Below are 19,763 nucleotides of genomic sequence, written 5' to 3'. Positions count from 1 at the left end.
AACGTTCCCACTAAAATAACCCCCAAGAAATTCCAACCTAAGGCTCTGTGCTACCCATCAGCTGCCTGATTATGCAAAGCAGTAATTGTGCAGGTCCTGAGGCTGGGCCCTCTCTGAGTCCTGGCTGCCTCGGTGTGACTCTTCTCCCCTGCTCGCACATTCCCTCTTGTGGCGCTGTTCTGCCAGAACTTTGTGGAGTGCTGTGTGAGGTGGCTGGACATGCATCTCCCTTCAGGTGGAGTGTGAAACTCTCCAAGGGCAGAAACATCTTTGTTTCTTTACTCTCAAATGCCGGGAGTGTTCTGGCCTAAGAGACTAGGCCACAAGATGCCTTTAAATTGAATTTTAATGTACAGAATATAAAAACTCCCCAAGCTTTGACCGGGACCAACACAGAGAATCAGGTTCAGAAAATAACTGCGTAGAGGAGAATCTGAGTTGTGGGAATGTCTGTAAGAGACTGGGGTGTGTGTGTGTCGACATCAGGAGGGCGTCCACAGTTCACAGAACATGTTCGGAGGAAACCACACAGTGTGGTGTGCCTTCAAGCCATGGAGACTAGGGCTGGGCATGAGGAGACCGCTAGACACAGCTCAGAGAGAAGGGCATCGAAGGCTCATATCCCCAGGTCTGTAATAGCAAAGCACTGCTGTGACAATTCCTGAAAGTTTGAAGGAGAAGGAGTCAGGTCAGCCCCATCCAACTGCCAGGAGCAAAGTTGCCATGGGAAAAGTCTGCTCTTCTCACTTGCTGGAATTTTCCAGAGGGGGAGGGGTGAGGTGGCAGGGAAGAGAGCTGGCTTCTAGAACTGAGGTCAGTAGGAAGACACTGCTTTCAAAAACCACATTTGGAGTTGACCGTCCGCCTTCCTGCAAGTTAGCAGGCACAAAGCAGGATGCAGTTCAGCACCTGTCCCCTTGCTCTTATAACCCCTTTAAAAAGCCATCCTGTACCAGACAAGCCTGCAGACGATCTCAGTTTACCAAAAAACTAAGCAGATTCTTCATCCAAAATCGCTCCCCATTAATCCTTTCCAATGATGCATCACGCTTGAAGTTATTCTGATGGCTTTTCCTGTGCCCATTTCACCTCAAGCGTTCACTATCAACAACAGGACACCAGTAAGCAGGAAGGACACAATGCAGCAAGTATTTCATTTGTCCAAGCAAGCAGCTTGAAACAACAAAAAGGCAAAACATTCAACAAAGTGCATCATTTCCAACAAATTGGCACTAGGAAGAGGTCTGGTTGTCATCAGAGAATATTCAGCCAGAGGAGGATAGTGGAAGGGGAAAAGAAACGAACCCTTGAAATCCCGAGAGAAATAAACTAAGTCCCCCCAGAGACTCTTGTTGTCCAGCTCCGACTTTGCCTACAACTTGTAGCCATCTGCTATGACTTGATTTGCTCCTAAGGCCCACTCTTGCCCCTTCAACAGCTTTTTTTCAAGCACCCCTTTTCCCTGCCAAGCCACATTACATGACTGTATTGAGTTTCCATCCTCCCTTAGAACAGGCATCCCCATTAGCAGTAGTGGTGCCACTGGTCACCAGTGAGTGTTAGAAACAGCACAGACCTGGTTTCCTGTGGTGCAGGTGCACACAGCACAACTGGCAAGGTTGCAGCTTGCTTCCCTTCCAGAACAGTCCTTCAGGGATAGGCCATAGCATGAGGGTAAACAGATTTGGTGTGTTGTGAGAATAGGCATTAAGCAGGTGGGCTTTTAGGCCTGTTTCTCGATTCCGCCCCCCCTCCCCGCCACCTTCTGCTGGGTTCTGTTGGTTCTGGTGAAAATATTGTACTGGAAACTCATCGGCCATGCAGTTGTCACCCAGTGCCCTCAGCAGCACAGCACAGCCACCTATGGCCCGGGACAGGTACTGAGCAAGGTTCCCCAAGCATGTGGGCTTAGAACCACACTCACTGGGAAAGTCAAGATGGCAGAATAAGGTGAAGACACGTTTAAACAGATGGAGAAACATTAGCCAAGGTGAAGCATAGAGGGTACATACCAACAAATAGAGGATAGACTGGTAGCACCTGGAGACTGATGGACACAGAAAAGCAGCAGAGACAACAGTGTGATGCTGCAGTGACCCAATATGCCAGAGGCATTCAACAAGTGGTGATCTGAACTCCACTGGCAGCCAGAACTCTACCAGCAACCAGACGGGAAGGGGAATCCCAGACAAAGAGCTGCCTGTCCTGATGGCTTGTTTGATTTGACTAGGAGCAGAGAAAGAGTAGCCTATCCCAAACAGGTGGTGCTCTAACAGGTTGGATTTCACAGCCCAACCCCCAGTAGTGCCAAATCAGGCGACATCTTGTGTAGGGAGGCAATGGCTATGGGATAGTATTGCGCGTGCACTAAGCTGGGAGCAAATTCATTTCAGGTTCAGTGAATTGTAACAACATGGCATCCTTCAGGTTCCACCCAAAACAGGTCTGGGTAGCCCCCAGACCTAATGGCCAGCAGATCAAGAACTCCGTAAGTTTCATGTCAGGCATCATTTTGTATGGTGTGGCAAAGGCTTTGACACTGCAAGGACAACAGTGAGTTGTGCATGCACTATCATCCTGGGAACTGGGTGAACCGAAACTAGGAGAAACATAGCACAGACAACAATGCAACAATAGCATGGGGTCACAAGAGGCGGAGTGCCGAGCCAGGAGCTGGGCTATGCAGACCATGGCAGAAGTCTAAAGAGCCTAGATCTGACACTCACTGGAGGTAGTGGCATACATGACTGCAAACAAAGAACCGTGCACCAACCACAATAAGTAAAATCTAACTGTAGACCTGTGGGTGACACCGCTTTGAAACCTGCCCCAAGGAGAAGAATCTGACAACCAGAAGTACAATGACAAGAGCAAAAGAAGAAACAAAGGCACAATGAATATTATTGAAGACTTCCCTGCAAAGGAGCAAAAGCCTTTGCCAACCTCAGAGTTAACTGAGAAATTACATCAAGAAAATGGGGGATTCTGGTGATTTCCCAAAAATTCAAAATATGTAAGATATCATACACAAAAAATTATAATTTTGCATATTATGTATCTGCTACTTCTTTATTTAGTCCTATTAGCATAGTTACATGTTTCCCATATGTATTTAAAGCTATACATTTCTTCATGTAGTAGTATTATGACTGTATACTTTAAGCCTATTTTATTAAAATAAGATTTAATGAAAGGTGGATAGTGAATACAGTCAAGTATTTTCTCCATTCATTGGTATTTTGGTCATGTACTGCTTTACTCTGACATTTGAAAAGTTGTGAATTCTGTGAATAAATTTCCTATTTTGGGCCTTTAGAAGTAAATTCTGTGAGATTAAAACATTCTATGTTTGAATAAAAAAAAAAGAAAATGGGGGATACAGAATTCAAAACACTTGTTATAAAGCTTCCTATTCACGAGAAGCATGTAATACAGGAGTTCAAAGAATTTAAGGAATATGTCACACAAGAAATGAATCAAATGAAAGTTGATATATTAGAAATTAAGAATACAGTGGAGCAAATTAAAAGTATAATGGGAGTCACCAAAATAGAATGAAGGAAGCAGAAGAAAGAATTTCAGAATTGGAAGATATTTCCTGTCACGGGAGAAACAAACAAAAAGCTGGAAGCAGAGCTGGGTCAAGCTAAAAAATATTCAAGAATTAAGAGACAATATTAAGGGGCCTGGCATGGTAGCCTACCAGCTAAAGTCCTTGCCTTGCATGCACCAGGATCCCCTATAGGCTCTGGTTCTAATCCCGGCAGCCCTGCTTCCTATCCAGCTCCCTGCTTGTGGCCTGGGAAAGCAGTCAAGGATTGTCCAAAGCCTTGGGACCCAGCACCCATGTGGGAGACCCAAAAGAGGCTCCAGGCTCCTGGCTTTGGATTGGCTCAGCTCTGGCTGTTTCAGCCGCTTAGGGAGTGAATCAATGAATGGAGGATTTACCTCTCCCTTTCTCCTTCTCTCTGTTTATCTGCCGTTCCAATTAAAAAAAAAAAGACACTATTAAAAGGCCAAATAAAAGAATTATGAGAGTTGGGCCTGGCACAATAGCATAGTGGTTAAAGTTCTCACCTTGCACGCACTGGGATCCCATATGGGCTCCAGTTCTAATCCCGGCAGCCCCACTTTCCCATCCAGCTCCCTGCTTGTGGCCTAGGAAAGCAGTCAAGGACGGCCCAAAGCCTTGGGACCCTGCACCCATCTGGCTTTGGATTGGCTCAGCTCCAGCTGTTGTGGCCACTTGGGGAGTGAATCATCGGATGGAAGATCTTCCTTTCTGTCTCTCCTCCTCTCTGTATATCTGGCTTTCCAATAAAAATAAATCTTAAAAAAAAAAAGTTATGGGAGTCCCAGAAGGCGCATAAAGAGAAACTGGGATTAAAGGTGTATGCAATGAAATAATAAAGGAAAACTTCCTTAATACGGAGAAAGAATTGGGAAACAACATTCAGGAGGGGTACAGAATTCCCAACAGGGTTGACCAAAAGCAATCTTCACCTCAACACATGATAATCAAGCTCTCTTCAATTGAACATAAGGAAAAGATCCTTAAATGTGCTCGTGAAAAAAATCAACTGACATATAGAGGCTTGCCAATGAAACTCACAAGAAACCTCTCACAGGAAATTCTACAGGCAAGAAGAGAATGCAGCGACATATTCCAGATTTTAAAAGCAAAAAATTGTCAGCCCAGAATAATGTACCCAGCAAAGCTTTCCTTTTCTTTGAAAATGAAATAAAATTCTTCCACAATAAAGAAATGTAAAAGAATATGCCTTTTCCAAACCTGCCCTGCAAATACTTAAAGATGTTCTTGATAGAGAAAAGGAATAGCATCCACTAAAATCAAAGGCATATGTGAAGAACATCCCAGTAAAATAGCAGAAAACCAAACCGATGAACAACCCATTACTAAATGACAGAACAAATTATCACCTGAATGTAAATGCCTTAAACTCATCAACTAAATGTCATAGACTGGATTAAGAACACGAAATCCATCTATTTGTTGCCTACAGGAGATATATTTCACCAACTAAGATCAGCGGAAACTATATCGCATGGATTTTGATGTTTTTAGCTTCATTTCGTCAAAACATGCTTTTTCTCATTAAATTCTTTAATGACTCAGATCATACAGTAACATAATTTTCTTCAAAAAGGTTCTTGATTTCCTTTTTCATTTCTTCAGCAACACATTAGTCATTCAGTAGCATGTTATTTAACTTTATGGCACTGTAAGTTTCTTTTAAGGGGATGTATTGTAACTGTGTAATGGAGACCATCATATCCAGTGGCATATTGTTTAACTGCATGGCATTGTAAATTTCTGGTTTTCTTCCTGTTGCTGGTTTTTATTTTATGGCTCTTCACTTGCAGTGATTTATAGTGTGGTATGTACCTCTACTTCTGGACTGAGAATGGACTCCCAGTGAAATTGTTGGATGTGTCTTCACAATGGGATGCTGGACTCTCTGCCATTGTCCGTGCCTGCGATGATGGACTTAAGACTGTTGATGAGGAACTATGCTGTAGTAATGATATGGGAGAATTCAGTACGATTATCCCTGTGTTTGCGTCATTGCCAATCAATCAGCATTTACCTGCAGGTCACCTTTCCCACATGGTGGTCAATGGATCCTGCCCTGCACTGCTTAAGGAAAGACAACGAGGGTGCAAAGGGACCTGGGGGTGCAGTCCCTGCTGGATGAAAGAGATGAAAGTGGTTCACAAAGCAAAATGACACAGGGCCGAATACTCACCCTGGAAATACAGGCAGATCTGTAGGTGCACTTAGGGGCCTTCCCCAGGATAGCACAGGGCAGAGATATACTGGTATTGGGCAGCCAACTGTGAGCACCCAGAAGGATGATGTAGCCCAACAGCTGTGTTTTTGCTTTTTTTCCAAGATTTATTTATTCCAAAGTCAGCTACAGAGAGACAAAGAGATCAATCTTCCATCTTCTGGTTCACTATCCAGAATAAAGCACAATAGCCAGAGCTTGGCTAACCAAAGCCAGAAGTCAGTAGCTTCTTGGTCTCCCATGTGGCTGCAGCGGCTCAGGTACTTGAATCATCTGTTGCTTTTCTCAGGACAACAACAGGGAGCTTGATCACCAGTGAGCAGGCTGGACAGCAACCGACACCCATAACGTTCCAGGTGCCAGCCCTCACCTGTTTCTGTTTTGTCAATTGAGGAGGAAAAAATTGATCATGAGAAACTTATTGATCTCAGACAGGTTCAGGCTCCAACTGCAGGTAGAACCTAGACAAATGTAGTTCCCTCACACTGCATTTGTCAAACACCAAGAAGCTGGGCTCTCAGGTGGTCCCCAAGCCTGTGGACAGGTGGACATGTGCCTGGACACAGCAAGTGGCTGTCCTCACAGCCCAGCCCCAGAAGCTTGTGAGAATGGTCGTGATCAATCTTACTCAGAGAGACATGTGGGACAAGTCCCCAGCTGGGCCGGGGGTCTGGGAGCAGGCACTGGGGTGGAGGTGGGGTGGGTATGACACACAGCTCTTTAATGCAGTTGTCCAGTGAACCATGGGCCAAGGGCAGAAGGGGAGAAATGGTAAAGGAAACCCCACCCCTCTGCCCAGCTTTGGGTTAGCTTTCCCCCAGGGGAACGCTGGGCGGGACTAGATGGCTCTGCCAGCCCTATCCACCCACACTGCTCACTCTCCACCTGAGCATCACGCCTGCACCTATGATGGGAGACGGTGCTCGGTCCTGTGGTTTCTGAACAAGTCAGAGACAAGCATCACAAAACTGCTGACATTATACTTGGTAAATCCCCTCTCACAGGAAACTCATCTCATTTTCCCAAATGGGATAACGGGAGACCCTAAAGATTCAATCTGTCCCCCTGCCCTCACTCAAGGGACCCTTTGTGCCTTGGTACCCCCACAGCTGAGCTCTTGGGGAACAGCTCTGAGTGAGACAAGTGCTCCCAACACCACCCACCACTGGCTTCTTGCTGAGTGCTCCTTAGCAGCACACACATTTGTCTAACCTGGGCACAGCACGCATGCGCGCGCGCACACACACACACACACACACACACACACACACACACACACATCCAGGGCCTCAGAGTGAGTTCAACACACTCACCGAGTTAGATGGAGCTTCTTTCCAGATGCATCTGGTAGCGCCCTACACAGAATGCCAATGCGTTAGTACCAGATGTGGCCAGAGGGCCGGGGATAGGGGTTCACCAATGACCCAGGGTGATATGATCCAGACCTACAGGTGTTTGCCAATATCCACAAAAATGCGGGAAGGGAGGCAATGAAAAAAATCACAGTCGGCTTAAGCTTGTAATAACGTTACCTTGTATTTGTATGGTTTAGCATTTACCCAGTTTGCAGTTTAAAAACATTTTCAAATCAGGATAGGGAAATGATTGGGTTATAAATTTGCAGGTGACCAGGATAGCCCAAATAAATAAATAAATAAGCAAACGCACAGTGAAGGGAATCAACCCGCTGGGAGGCCAGCCACCTGGGCAGCACCAGACTAGATGCAGCCACAGGTGGGGCTTCTCCCTGCTCCCTCCTGCTAGTGCTGGCTGGCCCAGAAGCATACAGGGCTGTGGGCCAGAAGCAGACACCCAGCGGACAGGTTTGGCCAAGGAGCAGCATCAATGTGTAGCCTGGGAAGGTGGTTTCTGAGTACCTGACCACCTCTCTGCCTTCACCCAGCCATGGACACACCAGGACAGAAGCCCTATGCTGTGTGTCACCCCCAGAAATGAGCTTTCTCCGCTGTGCTTCTACACTGTGGACCCGGAGATGGTCAGGGAGCAGGGGAACCTGGCTTTGCAGCTGCACACCCAAGGACAGGCTTGTGGAAATCAAAGGGCAGACCAGTAACCCTAGAGCAAAGTAAACACAAAACATACTCTGCAGACATCCCTCTGGAGAATTGAGAGAGAGGAGGAGAGGGGAAGAGAGTGGTGAGAGAGTGCCATTAAACCAAACACCGGCAGCCCTGGCATCACTGCCTAATGCAGGCAGCCTTAGCTGGGCAACATGGGAATCGCCACGGGAGGAACCCCCCACTTCCAACCCCCTGCTTGGTCCCTTCCGGAACTCGTGGAGAGCTCTTGTCACGCTTGGCATGAATGAAGCAAACAGTGTTTTCCTTCCCCTCCAACTTCTGTGAATAGCTTGTGTATTCACATTGCTTAAATAAAATGGCATTATACAACCCTTCATACACGGCTGTAAGCTCAATCACCAACAGAGGTAGTAAACAAAGGAACTCGTAAGAATAGACTTTAAAATGGATTTAAGTGTGACCGTACATTCAAAACCCTAGAGCCACAGGCATCCCCAAAGTGAACGGTTTTAATTTAAAAAAGCTTAAAAACACAAGGACAAGGAGGCACTGGTGTGCCTGAGGCACAGTCCAAGTCAGCGCCGGTTTAAAGCTACGTCCTCTCTTTCCAAGCGAGAAAGCAGAGAACACGTCCAACCTCCGACGGGAAGGGACACCAAGAAAAGGAAGCCCGCCAAAAGGTGCTCTCTGGCAGCCTGGGCGGGTGCGTCCCCCAGGCCACTCCACGCACATGGCCACTGGTGGGAGAGCCACTTCCAGGCACAGTTCTTGCTTCCTCGATGTGGGTCCTCCTTCCCTGAAAGTGCAAAGAGAGCAGGCTGGCCCCCTTGGGCCCAAGCCAGAAGAACAGGCCAGCAGGGCAGGCCATGGTGCAGGGCAGGCCGCAGCGAGGCAGGCTGGGGCCGTGCCCATTTGTGCTTCACAGATGCAGCTCGCTTTGGTTGTCCTCCTCAGTTGGCAAACTGCTCATAAAACGCAAACTTGATCCTCTCTATGTGATGGCAGAGCTTGATGGCAGGGCCCAGCTTTAAGTCCATGCACTCCTGCACGGTGGGGAGCGTGAGGAGCAGCAGAGCCTGCCCGTCGATCTCCTGTGAAGGCAGAAGAGACACTATGGTGGGGGGGTGTCTGGGAGGTGCCCAGGGAGGGCGGGTGGGTGGCACAGGATGCAGAGGCCCTGTCCACTCTGGCCTCACCAATCCAGGGCCTCAGGAGTATTGACTCTGACCAAGACCAAGGGTCCTTGCTGCTCAGTGCTCAACAGGGCTTTAGTCATCAGAGGGACCCCGGGGCCAAGCAGACTTCTTTGAGAGGGCTGCATCTGAATTAGAAGCAGGAACTTGGCCTGCATGCTTTTTCCTGGAACCTTTCAGAGATGCTCAGGGCGGCCCCTCTGCATAGTCACAGCAAAACTTGCTGCAGTTCCACTACAGCACTGACTTGCTGGACTTCCATGAACAGGACCTTTAAACCAGCCAGCACCATGGTGACCCAACATGTCACAGAGGCCAAGTGTTTTTCAATGAGCAAACCTATTTCAAGCCAGTTATGGGGGATGGAATGATGTTCTCAGGAGAAACAAGAATGCAACATTGATGGGCTACAACTATGAAACACGCTAGACACACACTTCCAATTGTCTTCCCGCTCCTGAAGGGGAAACACCAGTGCTCTTGCTTCAGACTGAGACACCACCTGAAACCCCGAGGACAAACTGTCGCCCACTCCTGCCCAGTCCTCAGCCCCACTCGGCAGGGCCGAGCTCACCTGGTCTAGGAAGATCCGTGCTAACGGGGCACAGTCAGTGGATCTGATGAACCGTACCACGTCCGCCACGCTCCACTGCAGTGGGTTGCTGTCCAGGTGCAGCCGCTCAGCCACTTCGAGCCGTATGTCCTTCGGTTCCCATAAGAGTAAAGCACACAGTGAGTACGGGGTCCTCCTCACATAGTCTGCACAAGTTTACAGACTTCCAGACAGGATGTGGGCTTTGTCATTTTCCCCCGTCTATTTGTAAGGCAAGAGAGACAGGGACTGAGAGACAGGAATCCTCCATTCACTGGTTCACTCTTCGAAAGCCCACAATAAACACAGCTGAGCGAGGCAAAGGTTAGCAACTGGAAGCATCATCCGGGTCTCCATGTGGCTGGCAGGGAACCAAGCACATGCACCATCTTCTGCTGCCCCCAGGTGTGTGCACCATTGGGCAGCTGGACCCAAAGCAGGTGCTCTGCTACGGGGTGGGAGCTCCCCAGGCAGCAGCTTCGCCACAGCACCCAAGGCTTGCCCCGGAGGGCACAAGGGGATGCAAGTCTCCCAGCAAAAGTCCCTGTGTGATGGACACTCACAACAGTGTCACCATTTACAACACAAAATGCCAACGGGGAAGAATCTACCTCAGTGTTTCAGCACAAATCATTCCAACAATTTACCAGAGGACAGTTTCTAAATCCTCCCTCTGTCCCTTGGCCTTTGTCAGCTCAGTTTCTAGAAGAGTGCTGAGACGTCAGGATGGCACTGCCAATGAGAGCAGGATGAACATCTTCACAGGAGAAATCCCTTATGGCTTACACTGATGGAATAGTTTCAGTAACTAGCAACAGTTCTAAATCACTGAACTGCAGAGACACACATGGTCATATATGTATGTGTTAAATATACTAAACAAAATGGCTCGGTAAGAATGGAAAGGAGAAGTCATTTCTTTCCTTAGCACACACATGACAAAAAGTATTAACAAGGCAGCTTTCAAGGGTGAGCACTGTAGCACAGCAAACTAAGCTGCTGCTTGCGAAGCCCATGTACCCTCTCTCCATCCTGGCATGCCTGGGGGTGAGTCCCACCTCTGCTTTCAATCCAGCTTCCTACTAACGCACCTGCAAAGTGACCAATGATGGCCCAAGTACTTGCGTTCATATTGCCCACAGAAGACCCGGACAAAGTTCCTTGGCTCCAGGTCTCATCCTAGACCTGCCTCAGCTGCTGCGGGTATCTGAGGAATGAACCAGCAAGTGTTCAGATCTGTCTCCTTTCTTTTAATGTTTGGCTTTCTCTCTCCTTTCTGTTACCCTTTCAAATAAACAAGCCAAACTTTAAAAGCAAGCAAGCAAGCATGCAGGGAAAATCGTACAATTTCCTGGTGTGAGACAACAGGCCCAGGCAAGCAGTGCAGCCTGCGCGGTGCTGTATTTCATTTGACAGCACGCTGGGGACCACTCTCCCTTTGGAGCTTGGCACGGCATTCCTAAGTCACTGTGCTAGGACAGTGTCCAGGAAGACCCGGGAGAGGCTCTGACGCTGCACACAGGCCCCACCAACAGCAGGTTCTGGGGAGACTCTGGAGAGGGGCCAGAGAGATGGGGCAGGGAGGGCAGACAGTACCTTTGGTGAGGGGGGTTTGTTCTCGTCATCAGAGAAGGAGAGTGCGCGCAGTCCCCTCTGCCGGGCCTGTCTGTCGGCAGGCAGCGAGGCAGACACCTCACTCTGGGCTGGGGAGGATGAGCAGGACTTCTTCTCGGATGTCTCTGACTCCTCCTGGAGCTCGTCCGGCTGCTCTGAAGTGCTGCCATCACTCAGCGAGTCATCCTCCCCTTCATCGGGGTCGTCCTCATCTTCGCCCCCACTTCCCTGGAAGAGGGGGAAGGAGAGGAAGACTCACGGAGGCACGAAGCTACAAAGCCACCTGCCGGTGGCGGAGCAGTGGCCCCGGCCCACGGCGTACCTGGGGAGAGCCTGCTGGGGTGTTGTCCACAGATGCCGAGCAGCGCTTCTTCTTGTGAACAAACACGTTTTTCCGCCTCTTTCTTCTCTTACTGGCTTTCTTCAGGGCACAAGCTAAGTTACTATGCCCCCCGGGTGGCCTTCCGATTCTTTTATTTTTCTTTTTCCCATAATAGTGTGCTAGATACAGACAACAAGGACAAATGCAGCAACTTTGTTACTTCTGTGCTTGAACTGCAAGAGATTCTGGGAGCTGGGTGGGAACCAGGCCGTGGCTGCATCTCATTAAGGCATGCATTCCACACAGTGGCCTACACGGGTCTCGGACCACACGCCATCACCTGCATGAGCCTCTCCCTGTCCCTTCCTGCCCAGGAAGTCCCCAGGCATCTCCTGGAAGCAGTCCTGATTCTGACTCCGACCTCCACAGGCTGGAGCCCATGGGAGGTGCTGGCTCGGGTACGAGGGCTCCATGCTCTGTGCAGGCTGTTGTGTGGCCTGTATGTAGGTTGTTACGCAGCACACCACTGAACGAATGCACCAATCTGTTACTTTTTCCTACTGCTGCACAACTGAACCTTTTCCCACGTTTTGACTATCATTAAGTTGCAAACTACATTATTGTGTAAGGCTTTAATTAAAAAAATCAAAACTAATTATTTTTTAAACATTTGTTTTACTAACGATTTCAAAGTTATTTATTTATTTATTTAAACACTTACTTATTTTTATTGGAAAGTCAGATATACAGAGAGAAAGATTCTTCATTCACTGGTTCACTCCCCAGGTGGCCCTGACAGCCAAAGCTGAGCTGATCCAAGGCCAACAGTCAGGAGCTTTTTCTGGGTCTCCTACATGGGGGCAGGGTCCCAAGGCTTTGGGCCATCCTTGAGCTTTCCCAGGCTACAAGCAGGGAGTTGGAAGGGAAGTGGAGCAGCTGGGATACAAATCAGCACCCATGTGGGATCCCAGTGCATTCAAGGCGAGGACTTTAGCCACTAGGCTATCACACTGGGCCCAGATGTCAAAGTTATAGAGAGGATACCTCCCACCTACTGGTTCACTCCTCAAATTTAATGCAATGGCCAGAGCTGGGCTGGGCTGAAGCCTCCTCTGGGTCTCCCATGTGGGTGCAGGGGACAAAAGCTTTGGACAAGCCTTCACTGCTTTCTCAGGACAACAGCAGGGAACAGATCAAAAGATGAACATCCTGGACTTGAACCAGTACCCATTACAGGATGTCAGTGCTACAGTAGGCAGAGGATTAGCCTACTACCACTGTGCTGCCCTTGTAAAGGTTTTTTTTAAAAACAATTTTATTTTTATTTTTTTATTTACTTGAAAAGGAAAGAGAAACAGAAAGACAGAGATCTTCCGTCTACTAGTCCATTCTCTAGATGCCCAGACCATCAGGAACTGGGCCAAAATTAGGAGCTAAGAACTCAAATCAGATTTTCCATGTTAGCAGCAGAAATCCAATTACTTGAGTCAACACCTATTACCTCCCAAGGTGAATATTAACAGGAAGCTGAGTCAGAAGCAGAGCAGGCGTGGGGGGGTGCACCTAGCATTAGGGTGCAGTGTGTTAAGTCTATGCTGGTCATGTCACCACTCCATATGAGTGCCAGTTCAAGTCCTAGTTATTCTGCTTCCTATCCAGCTCCCTGCTAATGCGACCTGGAAAAGCAGAAGAGGATGGCCCGAAGCCTTGGGACCCTGCACCTGTGTGGGCCCTAAACCCATGAGACCTGAATGGAATTCGTGGCTCCTGGTTATTGTGGTCATTTGCGATATGAACCCTTGAAGAGAGATTTCTTTTTCTTTCTAACTCTGCCTTCCAAATAAAGAGATCAATCTTACAAAAACAAACAAACAAAACCAAAAACAAAACCGCAAAACAAAAACCAAACAACCACCACCACCACCAACAAAAACCACAAACCCACAGCAGCTGCGACTTAAACCCACACTCCAATATGGGATGCCAGTGTCATAAGTTGTGCCCCAACACCAGTCCTCCCCATTTCCCAAGACTTTTACTGGGCTTGTCTCTATTTAGCTAGATGAATACCTAGGGGTGGAATCGTTGTATGACAGGCAGCTGGACAACTTACTTAAGAATAAACTGCTAGTTTTCCCACATGGATGTACAGTACCTCACTCTGACCAGCAATGTATACAACACAATTGCCCTAACTCAGCCAACACACAAACTTTCCACCTCTCATTCTTCCCAGTACAGCAGGTATGTAGTGATCTCACTGTAGTTCCAATCCGCACTTTCATAAGACTTTCACTGTACACTTTTCAGTATTTTTTGGAAATCGTTCATGATCTATCACCATCTAATTTGACTGTATTTTGTTTCTTTTCATTTGCAGTGAAGCTAACCTAACACACAGTCATCTTCAAATATATAACTCTGTGCTGTTTGTTTATCTGCAAGACAGAGACAGACAGGGTTCTTTCACCTAATGGTTTACTCCCTAGTATCTACAATGGCCAGGCTGGGCCAGGCCACTGCCAGGGGCCTAGAACTCGGTTTGGAGCTTCCTCATGAATGGCAGTAACCCAGCCATGGCAGCCATCACTTGTGATCTCCCAAGGTGCACATAGCAGGAAGCTAGACTCTCACATGGAGGTGAGACTCAGACCCAGGTACTCTAATGCGGCATGTGTGGGGGAGGTCCCTGGCACGCAAACCCCTATCCTTGATGGTGTTCAGTGTGTTCACAGGGTCATGCAACCACCATGGGCTCTAACCTGAACACTTCTCTCAATTATTGTGCTGTGGGAGTTGTTGCTATATTCCAGGGACAAGCTCTTGGTGAGGAATATTGCTTCCACACTAATCTCCAAACGTCTCCAGGACTCACAGGGGCTAGGGAGTTTGGACTATAAATGACGCCTCAACCACGCCACACTGTCAAAAGTGTCCTCTGAGTCTGTGTTCCCCCACTCCACTCCGCCCAGTTCCATAGACGGAGAAGAGCAGGAGAGGGAAAGGCATTGTCAATGCAGTGCAGAGACAGCCTGCTCCTTTCCTACTGTTCACACCAGGGCATCTCTGCTGCTCTCCCCACAGCCCGCGCTGGCTCCTGCCTTCCTTCCCTACCACCAGTCCAGCCTGTGCAGATGCCTTCAGTCTACTTCCTTGCCGAGGGTGTCCTCACCGCCCGGCCTGCTTCCTTCTGCTGTGCTTGTGCCCCCTGCTGGCTCCCCCAATGCTTCTCATTTCTTCACCTGCTCCCTTGTTCGTTCTCTGTTTCCCAAAGCTGATGGCAACTCACTGGGGACAGGAGCTCTGGTTTTTAATTGTGCTCTACTGCTGAAATAGTGGAAGCACACAGCGAGCACTGCCTCTCTGCCTTTCAAATGAATAAAAAAGAAACTTGAAAAACATAAATAGGGCCCAGCGGCGTGGCCTAGCGGCTAAAGTCCTCGCCTTGAACACCCCGGGATCCCATATGGGCGCCGGTTCTAATCCCGGCAGCTCCACTTCCCATCCAGCTCCCTGCTTGTGGCCTGGGAAAGCAGTCGAGGATGGCCCAAGGCTTTGGGACCCTGCACCCGCGTGGGAGACCTAGAAGAGGTTCCTGGTTCCCGGCTTCGGATCAGCGCGCACCGGCTCGTTGCGGCTCACTTGGGGAGTGAAACATCGGATGGAAGATCTTCCTCTCTGTCTCTCCTCCTCTCTGTATATCCGGCTTTCCAATAACAATAAAATCTTTAAAAAAAAAAAAAAAAGAAAAACATAAACAGCATTTCAACTTGAGAATCACACTACAAGACGGGCAACAGACTACTTACTGCCCATGTGTCTGGCTTGGCATCATGTGTAGCATGTGTGTATAAATCAGCTATTGCAACTAACATGGTAAGTGATTCACCCATCTCATCTGCAAGCATTGTATTAGTATTTACACAGCTTTCTACAGGGGCCAGATAAACAAACATTTTATGCTGTGGGTCACATGATCTTTGTTACATATTATTTCTTTTGTGGTACTCTGATTTTCAAGAATTCTTTTACACCAGCATCACAGCACAGTGGGCTAAGATGCCAACTACAATACAACTAAGCATCCTATATGGGTACCAATTCAAGTCCTTGTTCCTCCATCCACTTCCAACTCAGCTCCCTGCTAATGCACCTGGGAAAGCAGCAGAGGATGGACCAAGTGCTTAGGCCCCTAGATTCATGTGGGAGATCTGGGAGAAGCTCCTGGATTCAACCTGGGCCACCCCTGGCTATTGGGGTCATTTGGGAAGTGAAGCAGTAGATGGAAGGTATATCTCTCTGTCTCTTCCTCTCTTTTTCTCTGTAACTCTGCTTTCTTTTTTTTTTTTTTTTTAAGATTTATTTATTTATTTATTTTTAAAGTAAGACATACAGAGAGGAGGAGAGACAGGAAGATCTTCATTCCCCAGCAATGGCTGGATCTGTGTCAATCTGAAGCCAGGAGCCAGGATCTTCTTCCAGGTCTCCCACATGGGTGCAGGGTCCCATGGCCTTGGGCCATACTCTACTGCTTTCCCAAGTCGCAAACAGGGAGCTGGATGGGAAGCAGGGCCACCAGGATCAGAACCAGAGTCAATATGGGATCCCAGTGCGTGCAGGGCGAGGACTTTAGCTGCTAAGCTACTGCACTGTGCCTGTGTAATGCTGCCTTTTATATAAATAAACAATCCTTTTAAAAGAAAAAAGAATCCTTTAGCAATATAAGATCTGGGGTAGGCATTTAACATAATAGCTAATGATTGCTTGAGACATCCAGATCCCATATCAAAGTGCCTGGGTTCCAGTCCCACTCTGTTTTCCACTCCAGTTGCCTGTTAATGCATATCCCAGGAGCCAGCACTAATGGCCAAAATGCCTGGGCCCTACCACCTGGGTGGGGTGGGGGCGGATGGACAGGTCTGGGGTTCCTGACTCCTGGCTTTGGCCTGGCCTAGTCACAGCAGCACAGGCATCTGCGGAATAACACCAGAATGCAGACTGATCAGTATTTCTCTTTTTCTGCTTTTCACATAAAATAAAAATTATAAGACTTATTTCCAATGTATAACGTAGAGTCAGTTGCTATAGTTCACACATTTGAGAACCATGACTCACTGTATTTGGTCTTGGTGAGCACAGAACAGTTTTCAGAACACTTATCCAGAACCATCCGTGGTCCGAAGAGGTTAGGACAGCATTCCAATTTGATACAGGTTTGTCGGCAGAACTCAGTCACGCGGTCTGCTGTTTTCACTATTTCCACAGTTGCACGATAACTTTTTCCTTTATATCTGCCATGGAAGACATTAGATGACAAATTTACCAGGTAAGTGATCACCCAGAGAGAAGCCAAACATTAATATATTTGAAAAACATCTGTGCTCTATAGAATACTCTATTGTCCTTCTATAGTTTCAGAACTTAGAAGTTCTACATTTTACACTTAAATTAGATCTGGTAGGTAATGACAGTGAAAAGTTGGGTCACTTTAAAAGAAAAACAGAGCATAAGTTATCAAACTAATGCTCCCACTGCCTGTTCGTAGGTTAACATTTTCAAAGAGTGATTTTACTGTTACCAAAAGAATGTCACCTCCATTAAGTGTGCCCTTAGCTGGGGCAGGGATCCTACAACTGCCACCGCCATGACAAGGGCAGAAACTTTTTTAACTTCCACAGTAATTTGAAAAAGTAATCATAGTTCTCTTGAAATTAGTAACAGGAGAAGATGTTGCCGTATGCTTCTGCTTGTCCCATTTTTGCATTTTTTTTTTTTGGTGTATTTTACATCCATCAATCCAGAGCAGAATGAAAATTGAAAATAAAAACCAACCATCCCCTTCAGCATCACTCCCTGAAACCCAGGACTCCAAAGGCACTCACTTGGCCTTCAGGACTTCCCCACAGCCGTGCCACACAGAGTCTTTGTCTAGCTGGAGCTCCCGCAGGACGCGGCTGGGCTTGTAGGCTGCGTTGATGAGTAAGGTGAGCACCTGAGCTCAGTTCCAAAGCCAAAAGAGAGGTCGGGGAGGAGAGAAGCAGACATTAGACCCCTGCATTGCCACCAGTCTCAGAGAACACTGCTGGTTCTGTGAACTGGTAAGCATTCACCAAAACAGTAATGTTGAAGGGCGCATGACTGTCCACACTTGCACTTAAATAGCGTGACAAAATCCTACATGTTCACAATGGAAAAGTCAGACAAAAGTTGGCACCATAAACCCAAATTACTCGAGCATACACTTCTGGAAGCTTCTACAGCCATCACATGCCCCTGGTAGAGACCAGAGTTGGTATTGTGCCCTCAGAAACACCACTTTGCCAGAGCCTACCTTGCCAGGCTGAGGGTCAGAAGGTAAAGTATGGGACACCGGCTGGGGTCCCCAGCTTCATCATGTTCCCCAGACCAGTGACATACAGCCTGTCAGCTGTGGCCCCTGCTCACCAGCACGCTCCATTATTCCCTTGGGGGGGATCTCCTACGGAAGACCTATCTACCCAGACAGAGAAGTGGAGGTGACAAGAGGTGCTGCCAGAACCCTCAGAGTGTATACCACACCGGGATCCTGAGTGGATACCAGGTGGCCTTTCCCCATCCCCAGGCACTGGGGTGGTTGGGAACCTCGGTAAACCTGATTATGTCTCATTCCCTTACTTTGTCCCTTCCCCCGGAAACAGGATGAAAAAATATAAAAATTGGAAACAACAATCACACTCACTTTTCCCTAACCCTTGATCTTTCACACCCTGATCAACTATGTATACATCATCAAAAATAAAATTAAAATTAAAAACAAAACAAAAAACAAAAAAAGAGGCACTGCCAGGGCACTTGTCCCCTAGGGGGCAGAAGTCCCCAGGGGCTGTGCCTGGCTCTCTGGGCACCAGCCCACTGGCAGTGTTACTCTGTGGGTTTCAGTTCCTTTGAGTCACACAGCGTGCACTCAGTGGCAAATTTCAGGGATGAACGTCTAGGTACTAAGTCACAAGCCACCTGAGTATGGAGACAGTGAGCTAGTCCGGCGCCTCCTACCCAGGGTGGGACTCTTGTCTACGTCCAGCCCACCCACCACAGCATACACACACCTGCCTGTCAGTCACCTGCAGCCATCTGTTTGCAGAGGGACAGCAGAGGCGACTCACAAAGCTTGTTCTCCCATGATCCTTACAGGAGCCCAGTGCTATGTCACAGTGCTGGTCACCTGGCTTCATCACACTGCCTCTCAGGAAGGTGTGTGGGCACGTCAGTGAGAGGCCCCAGCCTTAGAACCTTCTTAGCAGTCTGTTGGTCTACTAGTTACATTAATCTCTTACTGTGCCTAATTCACAAACCATGCTTTTGACAGGTCTGCACACACAGGCACACAGCAGGCACCATGGACTGCACCCCTGAGGGTAAAGGGGCACTGGCTCACTGAGCAGGGTTCACAGTTTAGGACAATACCTGGAGTGAGCACAGCCATGGCCCGGGTGAGCCTGGGCAACTGCCTGATGTTTCCCAGCTTGTGCTGCACTGCGGGCCAGAACCTTACCTCTCTGAGGACCAGCACACAGTTTCCAGGCCCCACACACTGAGGAAGCTCAGCAATCCTGCCTTTGTTCAGGTATGGCCCTGAGAAGCAGCGGTGGTTGAAGTAGATCTTTGGACAGCAGTATTTTCCATTAATCATTACTGCAAAGGAAGGAGAAACAAATACAACAGACTCCTGCAGCCACATATACAAAGCTGAAGTGCCATGGGGGAAAAACCGCACATGCTCATCAGCAGACCTGTGCACACAGAAGCTCAACACACTCACTGCCTGAGAATGAATTGACACATCTTACACTCAGGCAGTGCCCATGCACCTTGCACTGTCTTACAATGTTATGGCTCGGCCAACATCAAAGACGCCCCGAATCCCATGCCACTGGCTCCTGTGAGTGCCACAACTGTTGCAAGGCTCTATGCACCTGACATCAGGAAGTGCAGGATCTACTTTGTGGATCATGCTAATGGCCTGGGAAAGCAGCACCAAATAATCCAATTGCTTGGGCTCTTGTACCCATATGGCAGACCCAGAAGAAGCTTTTGGCTCCTGGCTTCAGCCTGGTTTAGTGGTAGCCATAGAAGCCATCTGTGCAGTGGGCCAAGAGGATGGAAGACTTCTCCTCCTCCTTTTAACTTTGTCTTTTAAAATAAATCCTTAAA

At 48.1% G+C, this 19,763-nt stretch overlaps 1 protein-coding gene across 2 annotated transcripts in view; it reads right to left on the bottom strand.

The window, feature by feature from the left end:
• Positions 1 to 8,260: 8,260 nt before the first annotated feature.
• Positions 8,261 to 19,763, bottom strand: part of SFMBT1 (Scm like with four mbt domains 1) — an 86,056-nt gene continuing 74,553 nt past the window's right edge. For both annotated transcript variants that reach the window (XM_058678533.1, XM_058678534.1), the window contains exons 15-21: positions 19,105 to 19,244; positions 17,456 to 17,565; positions 16,689 to 16,864; positions 11,574 to 11,752; positions 11,234 to 11,479; positions 9,620 to 9,748; positions 8,261 to 8,943 (exon numbers count right to left, since the gene is read on the bottom strand). In XM_058678533.1, the coding sequence (XP_058534516.1) occupies positions 8,803 to 8,943; positions 9,620 to 9,748; positions 11,234 to 11,479; positions 11,574 to 11,752; positions 16,689 to 16,864; positions 17,456 to 17,565; positions 19,105 to 19,244 (1,121 nt within the window). In that variant the 3' untranslated portion in view covers positions 8,261 to 8,802. The remainder of the gene's footprint in view (positions 8,944 to 9,619; positions 9,749 to 11,233; positions 11,480 to 11,573; positions 11,753 to 16,688; positions 16,865 to 17,455; positions 17,566 to 19,104; positions 19,245 to 19,763) is intronic.

This window comes from Ochotona princeps, chromosome 21 (genome assembly GCF_030435755.1).
Source record: "Ochotona princeps isolate mOchPri1 chromosome 21, mOchPri1.hap1, whole genome shotgun sequence".
In the NCBI taxonomy this organism is placed as follows: Eukaryota; Metazoa; Chordata; class Mammalia; order Lagomorpha; family Ochotonidae; genus Ochotona; species Ochotona princeps.
Note: the sequence above shows the minus strand (reverse complement) of the source record. Positions and strands in the feature narration are given on the sequence as shown.